This window comes from Curcuma longa, chromosome 3, assembly GCF_044706935.1.
Source record: "Curcuma longa cultivar G26 ecotype Majalengka, Jawa Barat chromosome 3, ITB_CL_G26_1.1, whole genome shotgun sequence".
In the NCBI taxonomy this organism is placed as follows: domain Eukaryota; kingdom Viridiplantae; phylum Streptophyta; class Magnoliopsida; order Zingiberales; family Zingiberaceae; genus Curcuma; species Curcuma longa.
Window position 1 is genome coordinate 7,273,096 of NC_133863.1, and position 18,969 is coordinate 7,292,064.

At 36.6% G+C, this 18,969-nt stretch overlaps 1 protein-coding gene across 1 annotated transcript; it reads left to right on the forward strand.

The window, feature by feature from the left end:
* The first annotated feature begins 1,491 nt into the window (after nt 1-1,491).
* On the forward strand, nt 1,492-18,717 carry LOC141823481 (uncharacterized). The gene is made up of 15 exons (XM_074710767.1): nt 1,492-1,606; nt 1,996-5,165; nt 5,680-6,921; nt 7,094-8,434; nt 8,602-9,804; nt 9,991-11,223; nt 11,410-12,357; nt 12,546-13,493; nt 13,646-14,878; nt 15,012-15,983; nt 16,130-16,372; nt 16,463-16,621; nt 17,233-17,376; nt 17,926-18,072; nt 18,161-18,717. Exons 1-15 carry the CDS (start codon nt 1,546-1,548, stop codon nt 18,398-18,400), a joined length of 13,284 nt encoding a protein of 4,427 aa, XP_074566868.1. The 5' UTR covers nt 1,492-1,545; the 3' UTR covers nt 18,401-18,717.
* Nucleotides 18,718-18,969: the final 252 nt, after the last annotated feature.

Below are 18,969 nucleotides of genomic sequence, written 5' to 3' on the forward strand. Positions count from 1 at the left end.
ATGTATTATCTATCATTTATTTTTATATAAATTTTCATTTAAAAATTCTATAAGAATTTATATATGACTATATGATTACATATGTGCGCATAAATTACATGAATGACATAGATTAATAATTAAATTTAATACACATTTCAACCTTTTATAAATTTTAATTAAATCTTAAATCAAATCAAGTATATTTCTTTTAAATGATTACATCTGTATTACTCAATTTATTAGAAGGGTATTTTCGTCACCAAGGAAAGAAATCAACGGGCATGCTTATTCAAATCCCGGAGGAACGGAGCATGTGAAGAGGGCACTATGGTAATTCAACTTCTCCAATGTCTTCCCATATGATGGCCATGGTAACCACACCGGTAGGCGGCAGCGGGGAGCACAGTCACTCGGGTCCCAGACCAACTCCTTTTTGCTGCGCTCGAACGAAGATTCCCTCTCTTTCTTGATCTTCTCTCTCCTTTTCTAGTTGTTGCCAGCGGATTGAGAACAGGACGCAGTGCCTTCGAAGTCACCCACTCCGTCGATCATCACTCGATCGTTCCGAGGCAAGCCTCCGCATCTGATTACTTCAGTGTTTCAATGATTCACGCATATGTTGTTGCTTTCGCTATGCTTTCATCGTGATCGCTACTTGCGATCGTCTGATTCGGCTTAGGCCGATAATCAAAACCAGTGGGTTTCTGTAAAAGTTCGTTTTTATTCATAGGTCGCGATGAAAGTGTCGGGTTTCGTTTTGTGGTTTTCGCTGCTGATAACTCTATTATTCACTTCTTCGATCGAAGTGGTCCTGCATTACTTACTTGTTCTCCGGGTTTTTGCAATAAAAAGAGACGATTTTGCAAAGTTATTATGTACTAATTCCTCAAAAATCTCTATTACGGTTCGGTGTGATGCACAGTACCCGCTGCTCTCCTGTTTTTCCGTTCTTAAAATGTTCAAACGCGTACTATTCTGAATCTTTCTTGCAATCTGGCGCCATGTTTATCTTTATGTTTTTCTTAATTATTATTATAGAAGCATTTACAACATAAAAACATGATACTATCATTAAGGAACCAGAAACATTTATCTCCTTGGATATCAGTTGTTCTCATGTGGATGTATAATGCTTAGTTTTTGCAATGGTTGAGATTGTATCCATGGTGCACACATATGATTGTCGTCCACTGATTTCGTTCCCTTTTGTTTGCAGCTAATTGGTATTCTGGTCTAACTGGTTCCAGCAGTTGGCTGTCGGAATCTTGTGTAACTGTTTGCTCCCACACTGGATTAAACTTGATCAGAGATGAAAATGGTGGCCACGGGTAACCAAATATCATTTATTTCCTTATGAAATATGAAAAAACAAAGCTGCCAGTTTCATGCACAGGAGACTTAACAGGTTACATTTATTTTCTCCCTTGAAAATATTGCTTCCTTCAAGCATGATTTCTTGTTTAACGAATGCAAGGGTACTTGGTAAGAAGTTGTGAGACACAGGTGTTTTAGTTCTGTTTGGCAGGGCTAAAGCATGCCTACTTACAACGACTTTTAACATAAATGGCTGAAGATTTCAAAGACAGTTCGGCCAGGACCGAAGTGAAGTTGTCTGAGAAGGCTAGTATACATGTACTGATTCCTCCTTAAAGTTTTTACTTCTCACTAAAAGGTTTGCAGAAGTGCTTTCTGCAATTTACATCTCTGAGTGGTTTCATTGGATGTCTGAACTTTCTAAGAAATAGAATCTTTGAAATGTTGTCCATTAGTTTGGCTTTTCCTTGTAAACTTAGGCATATTTTGCTCTAATTACTATCTCACATATTTTTCTCAACAAACTCATGGCTTAGCATTTCTAGAGAATCTTGACAGTTGAAGCAACACTGCTAATAAGTAGGAAATACCATGTCCATCTAGAAAACAGACATTTTTGCCTTGATTAACTGTTCTAAACGCTATTTTACTCAACAAAGTCCTGGTTGTTGTTTCTTATATAATTCTAATTGCAGGTAGGTGAGGATGAAAGCCAAAGTCCACAGTCTAGCTTTACAGACTTATTTACAAATGAAAACGATGTTCAAGAGGAGGGACCTCTCTCAGACAGGGAATTTGTAAAATTAGAGAGGGATATATTGATGGATGAATCAGAAAGATCTCTGCTCAACCTGATGGTCAAAATGGAAACTTCACAACAGACAGTCCATGGGTTTGGCAGCTCAGCAGCAGATACGAATTTTATAATCACCAGAGAAAAAGTCAAAGAACTTGAGAATGAACTTGAAACTGTCCTTGGAAAACTTCGAAATTCGGAAGCTGAAACCACTTCACTAAACTTTCTCCTTGATGAAACAAATAACAAGCTGGTGGACATGAGCAAGCACTGTGAAGAACTTGTACTTGGACAGAAGTTGATGGAAAATAGAGTTTTAGAAGCTGAACAAAAGTACAAATTGCAGCTTATTTCCCTTCAGGAAGCTACAGATATGAAGGATAAACAACTTTCTGATGCAAGGAAATCAGTTGTTGAATTGGCCATGGAACTGGATAGCTCAAGGAAAAGGATAACAGTTCTTGAAGAAGAATTAGCTACATCAATTGGAGAAATGCATAAATATGAAGAACTAAGCAGACATAGTATGTCACAAGCAGGGACGCAGTCAATGAAAGTTTTGGAGTTAGAGAACAAATTGGAACAGGCACATGTGTATGAGAAGGACATGGAAGTTCAAATTAGCAACTTAGAAAAGGAATTGAAGGAACTACACAGTGAAATTGCAGAGAAACAAGTTCCAGAAGCACTTCAAATTACTTCATTAGAACTTTCAATGTCTCAGGAGAATTTGGAAATTTTACAATCACAAGTAGTTGAGCTGGAACAGAAACTTGCATATAAAGATGCTTCCATATATAAATTGACTGAAGAACTGAATCTTCATAAGATTTCTGAACAGAATTTGCAAGAAGATGTTACCAAATTAGAGAATGCACTTTCTAATTCAGAAGAAGATCTCAAGAGAAAGCTTGTGCATTTGAAAGAATTGGAAATGGAACTTGAAGAACAAATGAAGGAAAGAGAAGCAATGGAAGCTATTTTCAAGAACCAAGAAGTGCAGATATCAAGTTTAAAAAATAATTTATCTGACTTGACTAAAGAAAAAATAACTTTGGAGTGTTCTGTTATGGATCTTACTAAGAAGTTGTCAGAGCATGAGGAATTACATAGCCAATTGGAAGCTAAAATAAATCTGGCCAATCGGGAGTCCCAAAAAACAAATTCCGTTCTCTCAGAAGCATTGTCGTACAGAGAGGATCTGGAGAAAAAATTAAAAAAATTCGAACAACTCCATCATGAATCTAGAATAGTCACAGAAGCTTCTACTAACAGAAACCTTGAGCTAGAGGCTCTAGTCCAGTCATCAGTTGAAGCTGAAGAGGGTCTTAGAGCACAGATGAAAGAAAATGAGATGAGATTGGCACTCATAGAGAAGAAGAATATTGAGCTCGAGCAACAAATAAATCTCGCTGAGGTAAAATGTTCTGATGCAGAGAATGAGAAAAAGGAATTCCAAAAGAAAACAACACACCTTACTGCTTCGTTGAAAGAAGTTGATGATGAAAATGCATTACTGAGGCGTCGTTTTAAGAATTATGAAGATAGAATTGATCAGTTGGAATCTTCTTTGAGCAAGTCATCATTGAGAAATTCAGAACTTGAGAAGGAGCTTAATGATCTCCTCAAAACATGTGTAGAACATGAGGAACAGACTACTGCCACACATCAGCGCAGTCTTGAGCTGGAATACAAGATTAATTCATCTCATTCCAGGGCTGAAGATGCTGAAAGGAGAGCAGAAGAACTGGAATTGTCACTGGAAGCTGCTAATCATCGTGCTCAGGAACTTGGGCAACTACTCAGCAATGCAGAAGCAAAACAGAGAGATGCAGAAGCTGAATTAAATCTACATACTAGCAAGGTCTATGAGCTTAGCACAAAACTTGAAGTATGTCAAGCGCGATCAGTGACTCTTGAATCTATGCTTCAAGCTACAAATGAAAAGGAGAGGGCATTACAAGATGTTCTGAATTCAGCTACTGAAGGAAAAAGGTTTTTTGAAAACTTGTCTAAGACTCAGGAGAAAGAACTTCATGAATCTAAGAATCAAATTCAAATTTTGCAAAAAGAACTCAAGTACTTAAGAGATGAAGCAGAAAGTGTTCAAGAACAAATAGCAGTATCGAGTGATCGAGAGAAGGAACAACTTGAGAAGCTAAAATATGCTGAAGACAAAGTTAAACAGCACATAAAGGCTGTGGAGGAACTTACAACAATGAATTTGGAGTTGAATTTGTTAAATGAATCTTTAATGAAGGATTCAGAGTTGAAACTCCAGAGAGAAGCAGCAAGATTCAATCAAAAGCAGTCCGAAGCAAGAGAATTGGTTGACAAGTCAAAAGCTACTGAAGAAGAATTGGCATTTTCTAAACAACAGTTTGCTGAAGTAACTGAATATGCCAAATTACTCAATGCAGAGTTAAGTATGAAAGCAATGAAAATCAATTCTCTTGAAAACAATGTCGAGGAACTTATGCATGAGGTGTCAGAAGCTAACAGAAAAAATGAACAGACATTTGCTGACAATATACTGTTGGCTACATCTAAGTCAAAACTAAAGGAGGAGTTAGAAGCTCACCAGCTCAAAGTCGTTGAACTAGATAATCAGTTTAAATCCATTCATGATGAGAAGGAACAACTGCGTGAAACCATTGAGAAATACAAACAGAACGAAATGGAAACCAAACAACTTCATGAGAAGATACTTGAACTTGAAGCTCAATTGAGGATTTATGAAGAACAAGCTAGTAAGTCTGCTGTTGTTGCAGCAGTTCAGAATGGGAAACTTGAAAAGTCACTTTCCAAATTGCAGGATTTGGAAAGACAAATTGAGCTGTTGAAGCAAGAATCTGATCAGTTTAAAAATGTGAATGACCATTTAACTAAAGATAATACGAGTCTCTCTGAGGAGCTTGCAAATTGCAGGATAAAAACGAATGAATTAAGATCAGCATTTGAAGAAGCTATTACAGAAAAAGAGAACATGTTTATGCAACTTCACTCTTATAAGCAAGAAATGGAGCATCACGTGAAACTTTTGTACTGTGATAAGGAGGAACTCCAGTCACAGGTCAGTAAATACCTAAAAAACATTTATTGCTGTAGATAATATGATGCTTAGGATTCTTGATGTAGATAATTTGCCAGTTACTTGCATGGTTTCTAGTCATCATGTTTAAGTTATGCTGTCCCTATTATTTGGTCCCGCCCGTGACTACTATGGCAGGCTATATCACTTTGATTATTTCAATGACTTAATCACTTTAATTGCTGTTTTATTTTACTTGTTCTCCCTCTACCCTTGCATCACCTAACTTGAATTGATTCATATTGGTTGTCTTTGAACATGTGCATATTATCTTAATCTATTTTTAAAAATTTTATTATCTGTTGAATCTACACCTAATTGTATCTTGATAGTAGTATCTTTTTAAGATAAATTATAAATGCTTCACATATCATTGCATTTTCATCTTTGTTACACTAGCTTTTGTACTTGTTATACTAAACTGCCTAACAATCACAAGTTTTTCCATCTATATGTTTAAAGTTGTTTATTATTTTTTAAAAAATTAATTTTGCAGATAACCTCCATTATGGATGAGAAGAACCTACTCAACGAAATGTACCAAATGTCAAAGGAGGAATTTGAAACAACTATAGTTAAATTGGAGGAAGAACTAAGCAAAATGAAGGAGAGGGAAATCTCTCTTACTTCACTTGTGGAAAGTCAAAAAATAGACTTATCTGAGAAATCTCTTCTGCAAGCACACATTTCCGAACTTGAAGAGAAGCTTAGGTATGTCGATGTGCAGCTTGGACATCATATAAAATCTGTTGAAGAAGTTACTGCAAGAAATTTGGAGTTGAACTCATTAAATGAATATTTAGTCAAAGATTCAGAATTGAAACAGCAAGAAGCAGCAACAAGTTTCAAGCAAAAGGAGTTGGAAGCTAGGGAGTTGCTTGAGAACATAAAATATATCGAAGAGAATCTCACATATTACAAAGATCAGGCACTACAAGCCACTGAAACAGTTGCTTCACTTCAGATGGAGTTGGCATCAAATACGATGAAAGTGGCTGCCCTTGAAAACAATGTTGAGAAACTTAAGCAAAACGTCCTAGAAACTGATCTAAGACTTCAGGAAACACAAGCTGAAAATGAATTGTTAGCTACATCAAACACAAAGCTTAAGAAGGAGCTTGAATCTAACCAGCACAAAGTCAATGAGCTTACTGATTCATTGAAATTGATTGATGCTGAGAAGGCGGCTACTATGGAGCAACTTGTTTCTCATGCAGACACCATAGCCAAGTTGACAGAGGAACACTCACGTGGTTTGGAACTCCAATCCAAGACTGAATCGTGTCTTAAAGAAAATGAATCCCTGCTCCATGAAGCTATTGAGAAACACAAGCAGAGAGACTTGGAAGCCTTAGATCTGCATGAAAAGCTACTTGTACTGGAAACTCAGCTGGGAGCTACCCAAAAAGAAGCTACTGATTCAGCTATTGTTGTAACAACTCAAAGGGACCAATTGGAAGAAGCACTTTCCAGAGTACAAGTTCTAGAAGGAATTGTTGAGCAATTGAAAAGCAAATCTGATCAATTTAAAAGTGAGCATGAAGATACAATCAGAATCAACCTTAGACTCTCTGAGGAGCTTGCAACACATGAGGACAAAATGAATCATTTAAAGGTACAACTTATTGCAGCTACTACAGAGAAAGAGGTTATATCCATGCAGCTTCAACAGTCTAAGAAAGAACTAGAGGACCTTGAGAAATTGCTTTACTCTGACAGAGACAAACTCCAGTTACAGGTTAGCATGAATAACTCAGTCATATATGCACATGAATGTAAAGGTAGATAGGTAAAATTCTACAAGCAGATAAGTTGCAAGTTAAGAGCTTGATTTCTTGCATTTCACATTTGTACAATTAGGAATCTTGCAAAAGGGACTTCATTATCTAAAATGAGAAATAACTTTGCAGATAACATTTATCATGGAAGAAAACAACATGCTGAGGAAAACATATGAGAAGGAAAAAAAGGAATATGAAGGTACTATAGTCCAATTGGAGGGGAAACTGGAAGAATTGAAGACCAGAGAATTTGCCCTTGATTCTCTTGTGGAAATTCTTAAAGCAGAGTTGTCTGAGAAATTGTTTTTGCAAACTGAACTAGAAGATAAACTTAGATATGCTGAAGAACAGTCGGAATATCAGAAAAAGTATGTTGAGGAAATTACTTCAAGGAGCTTTGATTTGAATTCACTAAATGAATCATTGGTCAAGGATTCAGAGCTGAAGCTTCAGGAAGCAGCAGAGAAAATCAAGCAGAAGGATTTAGAATCTCAAGAGTTGCTTGGAAACTTAATATCACTGAAAGAGCAGCTTTCATTTTACAAAGAACAAGCAGGGGAATCAACTAAAATTATCACGTCACTTGAGATGCAAGTAGAGCTGAATGCAGTTAAGTTAGCTTCTCTTGAAAATGATGTCAGTTGCCTTCAGGAAAAGTTATCAGAAGCCAATCTAAGATGTGGACAGACACTTGCTCAAAATGAGTTATTTGCTACAACAAACTTAAAGCTCAAGGAGGAGTTGGAAATAAACAAACTCAAAGTTAATGAACTTAATGAGTTGTTGAAGCCAATGTATGTTGAGAGGGAGGCTACTATTGAGCTACTCATGTCTCATGCAAGCACCACAGAAAAATTCACTGACAACCATTCAAGGGGGGTGGAGCTCCAGTTTGTAGCTGAATCTTGTCTCAAAGAATATGAAGCTAAACTGCATGATGTTAATGAGAAACACAAGGAAGAGTTAGATGCTTACCAGCATAAAATTAGCGAGCTCCATGAGTCAGTTGAATCCCTAAATGCTGAAAAGGAGGCTACTTTACATGAAGCTATTGAGAAACATATGCAGAAAGATTTGGAGGCCAGAGAACTGCAAGAGAAGCTGCTCACACTGGAAACTCAGTTGAGAACTTACGAAAAACAGGCTAGTGAGTCAGCTATTGTTGCAGAAACTCAGAAGGACAAACTGGAAGATACACTTTACAAAGTGCAGTATCTGGAAGGTCTTGTTGAACAACTGGAAAGCAAGTTGGATCTATTCAAAAGTGAGAATGAAAGTTTATCCAGAAATAACTCGAGTCTATTTAAGGAGCTTGCCGCATACGAGGCAAAAATAAATGAATTGCAATTAGCATTTGATGTTTCTGTTAAAGAGAGAGAAGATATATCCATGCAACTTCATCATTCTAGAAAAGAAATGGAGGATGTTATGCAAATGCTTAACTATGACAAGGAGAACCTCCAATCACAGGTTAGTTCGTGCCCATACAGTCCTTGTTCCTTGCCTATTATTTGCTACTTGATAGTTTATGACAGTTTATTTATGACTAACTAGGATGATTTCTGTACTTTATATGTATAGAAAACCATGTCATGTACATGGCCTTTGTTTTTGACATATTAAGCAAAATATTGCAGGTAGTCTCTGTTAGAGAAGAGAATATTGTGCTCAGTGAAATGTATGAAATGGAAAAGAAAAAACTTGAAGAAACCATAGCCCAACTAGAAGAAAAACTAAGTGAGCAGAAGATAAGGGAATTCTCGCTCAATTCTATTGTGGAAACTCTTAAAGAAGAAATGACTGAGAAATCCCTTATACTTGAACAAAATATCACTTACGCAGAAAAACAGTTAGAACAACAAAGAAACTCTGTGGCGGAATTTACAGCAAAAAACATGGAGTTAAGTTCTTTAAATGAATCCATAATCAAGACAAGAGATTTGGAATTCCAGGAAGCAGCTGCTAGGTATCAGCAAAAGGAGACTGAAGCTAGAGAATTGCTGGAAAAAATCAGTTATTATGAAGAACTATTGACATTTTATAAAGAACAGACACTAGAAACTGCAGAAAGTGTCTCTTCACTTAAGGCAGAGTTGGCTGAGAATGTGACAAAAGTAGTTTCTCTCGAAAACAATATTGAGGAGCTTAAGAAAAAGGAATTGGAAGGAAATCTAAGATATGAGGAATTAATATCTGAAAATCAGTTGTTGGTTACATCAAACTCTAAGCTCAAGGAAGAGTTGGATGATCACCAGCACAAAGTCAATGAGCTTCATGACTTGTTGAAATCCATCCATGCTGAGAAGGACGTTACTGTGCAGCAACTTGCCTCTCATGCAACAACCATCAAGGAATTGACTGATGAGCATGCAAGGGGCTTGGAGGTCCAATTTATAACTGAATCTCGTTTGAAAGAAAATGAAGCCCAGTTGAACGAAGCTATTGAGAAACAAAAGCAGAGAGAATTGGAAGCAAGAGATTTGCATGATAAGTTGCTTGCACTTGAAACTCAGGTGAGAATGTATGAGCAACAGACTAGTGAATCAGCTGTTGTTGCAGCAAGCCAGAAGGGCAAATTAGAAGAGTCACTTTCTAAAATACAGGATCTAGAGGGGCTTATCGAGCAACTTAAATGTAAATTGGATCAATGCCAAAGTGAGAATGAAGGTTTGTCCAGAAATAACATGAGTCTATCTGAGGAGCTTGCAGAGTTTCAAGTATCTGTAGATGCAGCTATTTTGGAGAAAGAGAATCTGTCCATGCTGATTCATTCATCTAAGAGAGAGATGGAGGACCTTATGCACGTACTCATGTCTGATAAAGAGAAACTCCATTCCCAGGTGAGTGATTATATTGGCATTATTATATGTACTTCTGTAGTATACATCTAGAAGTAAAAACAATATTAGATAGTAAATTACGAAGAGCATTTTGCTACATATGTATATTTTTAGCTTTTAAAATATCTAATTTCTAACATTCTTGGGAGATGGACTATGTTTACTGAGTGCAAACTAACATTGCAGGTAACTTCAGTTACAGAAGAAAATACTAGGCTTACTGAGATGTACCAAAAAATAAAGAATGAACTTGAAACAACTACAATCCAACTAGAAGAAAAACTAAGTGAACAGAATGCAAGAGAACTTTCTCTTGGTTCTCTTGTGGAAAGACTTAAAGAGCAATTGTCTGATAAACTGCTTAAGCAAGAAGCATTAGAACAAAAGTTTAGTTATGCTGAAGGACTGGTGGAGCATCACAAAAGGATTCTGGAAGAAGTCACTGCAAGAAACATGGAGTTGAATTCGTTAAATGAATATTTGTTGATGACTACAGAGTTGAAACTCCAGCAATCAGAGCTAAGTTACCAGAAGAAGGAGTCTGAAGCGCAAGAATTGCTTGAGAAGTTAATTTCTCTTGAAGTACAATCGACATTTTATAGAGAACAGTCATTAGAAGCTTCTGGGACTATCGCTTCACTTAAAGCAGAGTTGTCGGTGAATGCAGTGAAAGTGGTTTCACTTGAAAAGAGTACTGAGAAACTCCAGAAAAAGTTATCCAAAGCCAATCAGATAGTTGAAAAGATAGAAGCAGAAAATGAGTCCTTGACTGTATCAAACTTAATGCTCAAGGAAGATTTGGATGGTCATCATCATAAAGTCAACGAGCTTAGTGAATTAGTGAAATTTGTTCAAGCTGAGAAGGAGTCTACTGTTGAGAAACTTGCTTCTCATGCAAACACCATAGAAAAATTGACAGAGGAACATGCAAGAGGCTTGGAGCTTCACCTTGCAACTGAATCTCATCTCAAAGAACATGAATTCCTATTGCGAGAAGCTATTGAGGCACATAAACAGAGAGATTTGGATGCCATACAGTTGCATGAGAATCTCCTTGTTCTTGAAAATCAGTTGAGAATTTATGAAAAACAAGCTAGTGATTCAGCTGTTGTTGCATCAATTCAGAAGGACCAATTGGATGAATCACTTTCAAAAATACAGGATCTGGAAGGAATTGTTCAGCAATTGAAGAGTAAGTTGGATCAAAGTCAAAGTGAGAATGATGATTTATTCCGAAATAATATAAGTTTATCTGAGGAGTTGGTTGGATATCGCAGTAAAATAAATGAGCTGCAAATAATTTCTGATGCCACTGTTTCAGAGAGAGAATACATATCCATGCAACTTCTTTCATCCAAGAAAGAAATGGAAGATGTCATACAAGCTCATATGTCTGAAAAAGAGAAACTACAGATTCAGGTGAGTGACTATTTAGGCTCTATTATTACAAGCAATATGTCACTGGAAGTTGAAACCATGTAAGACAATTAAATAATCATTAAAGACCATTTAAATATGTATATATGTTGCTTTAAAGATGTTATATTTATGTAGAAAAAAAAAATCCTTGAGGCTTTGCTTACTGAATAAAAACTAATATTGCAGATAGACCTAGTCAAAGAAGAGAACATCAGGCTCACAGAATTGTACTCAAAATTAGAGAATGAACTTAAATCATCCATAGTACAATTAGAAAAAAAGCTAAAGGAACGGATGGAAAGGGAATTCTCTCTTGTTTCTCTCATGGAAGGCCTCAACTCAGAATTATCAGAGAAAGTTGCAGAGCTGGCTGCGAATGCAATGAAAGTGGTTTCTCTTGAAAACATCATCGAGGAGCTTAAGCAAAAGATATCTGAAGCTAATCATAGAGGTGAAGAAATGGTAGAAGCAAATAAGTTGTTGGCTAAATCAAACTCAATGCTCAAAGAAGAACTAGAGGTTCATCAGCATAAAGTCAATGAACTTAACGAATTAGTGAACTCTACTCACACTGAGAAGGAGGTCATTGTTAAAGAACTTGCCTCTCATGCAAGCACCATAGACAAATTGGCTGAGGAACATTCAAGAGGCTTGGAGCTCTACCTTGCAACCGAATCTCGTCTCAAAGAAAATGAAAGCCTCTTGCAAGAAGCTATTCAGAAACACAAGCACAGAGATTTAGAAGCCAGAGAGTTGCATGAGAAACTACTTGTGGTTGAAACTCAATTGAGAACCTATGAAAAAGAGGCCAGTGAATCAGCTGTTGTCGCTGCTAGTCAGAAGGACAAATTGAAAAAATCACTTCTCAAAATACAGGACCTGGAAGACATTGTTGTGCTATTTGAAAGGAAGTTGGATCAGTGCATAATTGACAATGATGATTTGTCCCAAAAAAATTTGAGCCTATCTGTTGAGCTTTCCATGTATGAAACAAAAATAAATGAGCTGCTAAGAGATTTTGATGCAGTTGTTTCACAGAAAGAGTACATATCCACACAGCTTCATTCATCCAAGAGAGAAATGGAGGAATTCATGTGCCTTATTAAGTCTGATAAAGAGAAGCTCCAGTCCCAGGTGAATAAATATATAGGCTGTATGATATACTGCAAATGCCACTTAACTACATGAGACAGTTGGTAATCATTAGCAACCATGCTTTGTGTGTAATTTTTCTGCATTTAAAAAATTTTAATGTACGAAATAAAGCATCCTTGTGAAATGGAATTTGTTATTTCTTTCCTAAATATGTTGTAATGTTGCAGGTTACCTCAGCCATAGAAGAAAACATAGGGCTCACTGAGTTGTACCAAAAGACAAAGAAGGAACTCGAAGCGAGCACAGACCAACTCAAAGAAAAAATAAATGAACAGAAGGAAAGGGAAACCTATTTTGTTTTTCTTGTAGAAAGCCTCAATTCTGAATTGTCTGATAAAGTAGCAGATTTAGCTGTGAATGATAGAGAAGTGGTTTCTCTTGAAAATAGTATTGAAGAGCTTAAGCACAAGGTATTGGAAACCAATCAAAGAGGCAAAGAGATAGTAGCACAGAATGAGTTGTTGGCTACATCAAACTTGGCACTTAAGGAAAAGCTGGAGGCTCATCAACATAGAATCAACGTGCTTGATGAATTGGTGAAATCCATCCATGAAGAGAAGGAGGCTATTGTCAAGAAACTTGCCTCTCATGCAAGCACCATAGAGCAATTGACTGAGGAACATTCAAGAGGTTTGGAGTTACAGTTTGCAACTGAATCTTGCCTCAAAGAAAGTACAGGACAGTTGCATGAAGCTATCGCAAAACACAAGAAGAGAGATGTGGAAGCTAGAGATTTACAAGAGAAGCTGCTTTTGGTTGAAAATCTATTGAGAACATATGAAGAACATGCTATAGAGTCAGCTGTTTGTATTGTTATTCAGGAGGACAAGTTGGAACAATCCTTTTTCAGGATACAGCATCTGGAAGAAAATGTTGAACAATTGCATACCCAGTTGGACCAATACAGAATTGAGAATGAAGGTTTCTCCAGAGACACCTTGAGTCTGCGTGAAGAGCTTGCCGTATGTGACGCAACAATACACAAGTCGCAAATAGCTTTTGAAGCAGTTGTCTCAGAGAGAGAAGATATCTCTGTGCAACTTCATTCAGCTAAGAGACAAATAGAGGATCTCATGCAACTTCTTAGATCTGATAAAGAGAAATTCCAGTTGGAGGTAAGTGAATACGTAAATACATGTCTTTACTTCATACAGAAAAACGTCACTTAAACATAAACTACAACACAGTTCAATTTCTTATATAGGAGAATATGCCAATGCATACTGGGAAATGGACTTTATTATGTAATTATAAACTGATGTTGCAGGTAACTTCTATTATGGAAGAGAAGATTGTGCTAAATGAGATTTACCAACACACACAAAAAGAGCTTGAATCAACTATATCCCAATTGGAAGAGAAACTGAGTGCGCAGAAGGCAAGGGAACTATCTCTTGATTCTCTTGTGGAGAGTCTCAATGCAGAATTGTCTGAGAAATCTCTTAAGCAAGAAGCAATTGGGCAAAAACTTAGTCACGCAGAAGAGCAGTTAGAACATTATAGAACATCTTTGGAGGAATTCACCGCAAAAAACATGGAGTTAAATTCATTAAACGAATCCTTAACCAAGAATTCTGAGTTGAAACTCCAGGAAGCATTATCAGTGATCAAGCAAAAGGAGTCTGAAGTGAGAGAGTTGCTTGAGAAGTTGAATTCCTGTGAAGAACAAACCGTGTTCTATAAAAAACAGTCACTACAAGCTTCTGAAACTGTATCTTCAGTTAAGGCAGAGCTGGCAGAGAATGCAGTGAAAGTGTTTTCTCTTGAAAACAATGTCAAGGAGCTTCAGCAAAAGCTAACTGAAGATAATCAAAGAGTTCAGGAGATACTAGCAGAAAATGCCTTGTTGATCATATCAAACTCAACACTCAAGGAAGAGTTGGTGGCTAATCAGCATAAGGTCAACAAGCTTAATGAGTTGTTGGTGTCTTTCCGCACCGAAAAGGAGGCTACAACTGAGCAACTTTCCTCTCAGGCAAGCATCATACAGAAACTGACTGAGCAACATTCAAGGAGCTTGGAGCTCCATCTGCAAACAGAATCTTGTCTTAGAGAAAAGGAATCTCAGTTATATGAATCTATTGAGGGTCATAAGCAGAGAGATCTGGAAGCTACACATTTGTATGAGAAGCTTCTTTTGCTAGAAATTCAGTTGAGAATATATGAGGAACACATGAATGAGTTGGTTGCTGCTGGCGCAGCTCAAATGGAAAAACTGAAAGAGTCACTTTTCAAAATACAGGATCTGGAAGGACTTGTGGAGCAATTAAAAAGTAAAATTGTCCAAATTAAAAGTGAGAATGAACATTTAATTAGACACAACTCGAGCTTGTCTGCCGAACTTGCTGCAAAAGAGACAACAATAAATAATTTGCAAGTAGAATGTGATGCAGCTGTTGGAGAGAAAGAGGATATATCCATGCACCTTTATTCTTCTAAGAGAGAAATGGAGAATCTTATGCAAGAGTTGAATGCTGAAAAGGAGAAGCTCCAGAGCCAGGTGAGTGAATATAGTCTTAAATCTCTATTCTAGTTATAAAAATTGGAAATTAACACTATAAGACAATTTTTTTATAAACTGTAATACAGTGTTTAACTTTGTTTTCTAACAAATGAAGTAATTCATTTTACAGATAATTTCTATCATGGAAGAGAAGATTGTGCTTGATGAAGTATATCAAAAAACAAAAAAAGAACATGAAGCAACTATAGTTGAATTGGAAGACAAACTAATGGAACAGAAGGCAAGGGATTTTTCTCTTTCTTCCATGGTGGAAAGTCTCAACGCAGAATTATCTGCAAAATCTGTTATGCTAGAAGAACTGAGACAAAATCTAACTTTTTCTGAAGAACAATTGGAGCATCACAGATTTTCTGCGGCAGAAGCTACAGCAAGAAATTTGGAGTTAAATTCATTAACTGAATCTCTACTCAAGAATTCCGACTTGAAAATCCAGAAAGTCATGGCAAGCTTCAAAGAAAAGGAATCTGAAGCAATGGAATTACTTGAGAAGTTTAATTCTCTTGAAGAACAATTGGCATTTCATAAAAAACAAGCCTTGGAAGCTACCAAAATCATTGCTTCACTTAAAGAAGAGTTGGCTGTGAATTCATTGGAAGTGTTTTCTATTGAAGCCAATGTTGAGGAGGCTAAGGAAAAGGCATCTGAAAACAATCTAATTGGCGAGGAACAACTGGCTGTAAATGAGCAGTTGTCTACATCGAACTCAAAACCCATGGAAGAGTTAGCTGCTCAACATGAGAGAGTCAATGAGGTCGATGAATTATTGGAAACCATACATTCCGATGACTCTACTGTTGAGAAACACACCTTTGATGTTAGCAGCATATTAACATCAACTGAGGTACATTCACGAGGTTTGGAGCTCCAATTTACAACTGAATCTTGTTTCAAGGAAAATGAAGCCCAGCTCCATGAGTCTGATGAACAAAAGGTGAGAGAGTTGGAGGCTGGAGAGATGCTAGAGAATCTGCTTTCACTGGAAACTCATTTGAGAACTTTCAAAGAGCTGGCATCTCATAAGGAAGAAATGGAAGCTACAGTTCAAGTCCTTGACCATGAAAATAAGAAACTTCATTCGCGGGTTAGTTAATTCCTATCCTCAATTGATCCATGTAAATTAAGTACTTTAAGTTTTATGATATAGATCTGTATTAGGCGCATATATCCTGTAACTAAACATGATGGGATGGATGAGAAATTTGTTAATTGAGACATGAACGTTTGCAGATAACCTCTATTTTGGAAGAGAACATCATGATCAGCAGAATGCATGAGAAGGCAATTGAAGAACTTGAAGCGACTATTGTAATATATGAAGAAAAATTTGGCCAATATAAAGCAAATGAGTTCTCTCTTAATGCTCTTGTAGAAAATCTTAAAGCAGAGCTGTCTGATAAATCTATTTTGAAAGCACACATTTTGGAGCTTGAACAAAAGATGCTATTATCCAAGGAAAATTATACGAAAGAGGTATTTTACAAATTCTTATTCCATAGGATGGTTTTCAACACTTATGTTTGTCACTAGTTGTTAACATCTCGTATGAACTTGAAATTTCAGGTTGAAAGTTTGGTCTCTGCAGTTGCAGAGAAGGATGCTGAACTAACTGCAAGAATGAAGGGTCATACAAGCTTGATCCATGAAAAAAATGCCTTAGACAAACAGTTAAAGCAAATTTTAAGGCAACTTGATTTGGCTCATAGAACTATAATCGAACAGGTAAAATATTAAATTGTCTTTTCAAATTCATCATCTTTTCATTCTATTATTTTCAATGAAGTAATGAAACCTATGTGCAATTATTGCACATATTCAACAGACGTTGACATTCCTGTTGTGTCATGATTGTTCATTTATGCACTACAGTTCTAGATATGGCAATTTGACGTTGTTAAATATGGGTCAATCATAAAAAGGCTATTATGAAATTGTAGCAGGGTTTCGTATGATGCAGTTTTCATATATTGCCAATTGAAGAGAAAACAGGTCTGCGCGTACGAATGTTTGTGATATGGTTCTTAAATCTCTTTGTGCTATGATGGATCAATATGGTGTTACATATCGAGTTATACCTCATCTGATGACAACATAATGAAATGTGTACTGCCTGCACAGGATTGCTAGTGTTTTATGGTTTCAAGTGTCACTCCTGGGTCAGCATCATGTGGAACTAATAAAATAATGTGATATAAAACAATTTTATGTTATTGTCTTCAGTCTTCACAGTTTATTCTTTTTCTTTGTTATTGAATTGGCATTATAATTTATCAATCTGTGACTTGATTAACAATTGTAGCGAATTTTTCTGACTAGTAAATCACTTTTAACAGAAGAAATTGTTGATAGCAAAGGAGTTCAAAAGTCAAGCTCTGAAGCGGTCATTTGACTCATTAGAGTGTAACAATCAACCCGAAAAGCAAGTTGAGGAGCTTAAGCAGAAGCTGCTAGAAGCCGAAACCCAGTGCAAGGACAAGGTCGGTTCTTTCTATAACAGGAAGTCATATTAATCTTTAGTATTTTCGGGTCGACTCATTTAACTTAGCAATGAATTCTTAGCGAGTCTATCTCAAATTCATTGTCACTTTTAATTACCTTCATTAAATTCTTTTGTCTCCCTCTATCCCTCACCTTTAACTGTGATGGATTTAACCTGCCAAAGGATGTATAGGGAGATCCTTGTAGTAATTCTTTTACCCATTCACATTGTAATAGGGTCTCTATAGGGCAACTTTTCATAGTAAAATCTGCAGGCAATATCTTTTGACTTTAATCTGTTTGTAGTTCTATTCCACAGTTTGTTATTGCTGAGTGCTCACTGTTTAGCACCTGAAAATACATTTCAATTGTAACATGAAATAGTATGTTACTGGAAAATTTCTCAGCATAAGTATCAGAATCACTTCATTCTGAACTGCTTCAGAGTAGAAAAAGTTGATCAACACGACATTTGTTGTGCACCTGGAAGGTTCCTTTTTATTTGTAGATGAGCTCATGTCATTTTTGATACTATTTGGAATGTGCAGGTTAAAGAAGAAGCTAAAAAGGTTAGACTTCTCCAAGCGGAACTTAACCAATTAAAACTCAAACTCAGTAAGACTGCTGAAATGGAAATGAAGATTATCAATCTTGAGAATGCATTGAAGTTGGCTTGCGCAACAAATGTGCGAGAGGTAACTCTAACCCACTATGTCGAATCGGTCAAGTTCTCTGCGTTATCTGTGCAAAACACTTGTTAATTCTTGTTCCATGTTTCTTCAGGTCAAGAGAATACCTTCTCCAGCTGAAATGAAAGTTGCAATGGAGGTGACATCGAGAGATCCTGGATTGGACACCTCAGCACTCAAGATCACAAGCAAATGGGTGCACCATGATACCGAAGGTGAATTCCCTATTGTTCACGTCGATGCAGATCCTTCAGTTGTCATGGCCTTCAAGTTCATCTTAGGAGTGGCGTTAGTTTCGGTATTCATCGGAATTATTCTCGGGAAGAGATACTAGCATGGTTTTGGTAATTTAGTTTCAATCTCTTTGTTGTGTGTATAATCTCTTTTGTTTTCATCATATTTCTTGTCGTTCGTTAGGGAATCAAATACAACAATTGATTCCCTGCATTTGATGGTTTCATGGCGATTCATACTCGGTCGATCGGGGATATCTTTTTGTGTTGGGTTATGAATCTGTTTTTGTTTGATTCCTGCCCGAAGGTGTGCAGTAGGGGACTGCATGCCAATTTGATTTTCTATTTTTAATCATGTAAACAACATTAACTTGTAAAACAGATGTTTGTGTTTGTGTATACTACTGTTTTGTGATAATAGTTGCTATGCTGAATAAGAAAGTTTTGAAGGCTGAAGAAGCTAATCAGCTCATGTTGTTAGTCCCTCAACATAGTCGTGAATGGTGTCGGATTAAAATCGATCGACTATCCGACCGACTAATCCAAATCGTGAATGATGTACTATCCGACCGACTAATCCAAACGCCTTCATCAATCAAATCATTCCAAAAACTGCCCTATTTGTTAATACATTTGGTGAAAAAAATTCCCTCTTTTTAACCAAAATGCA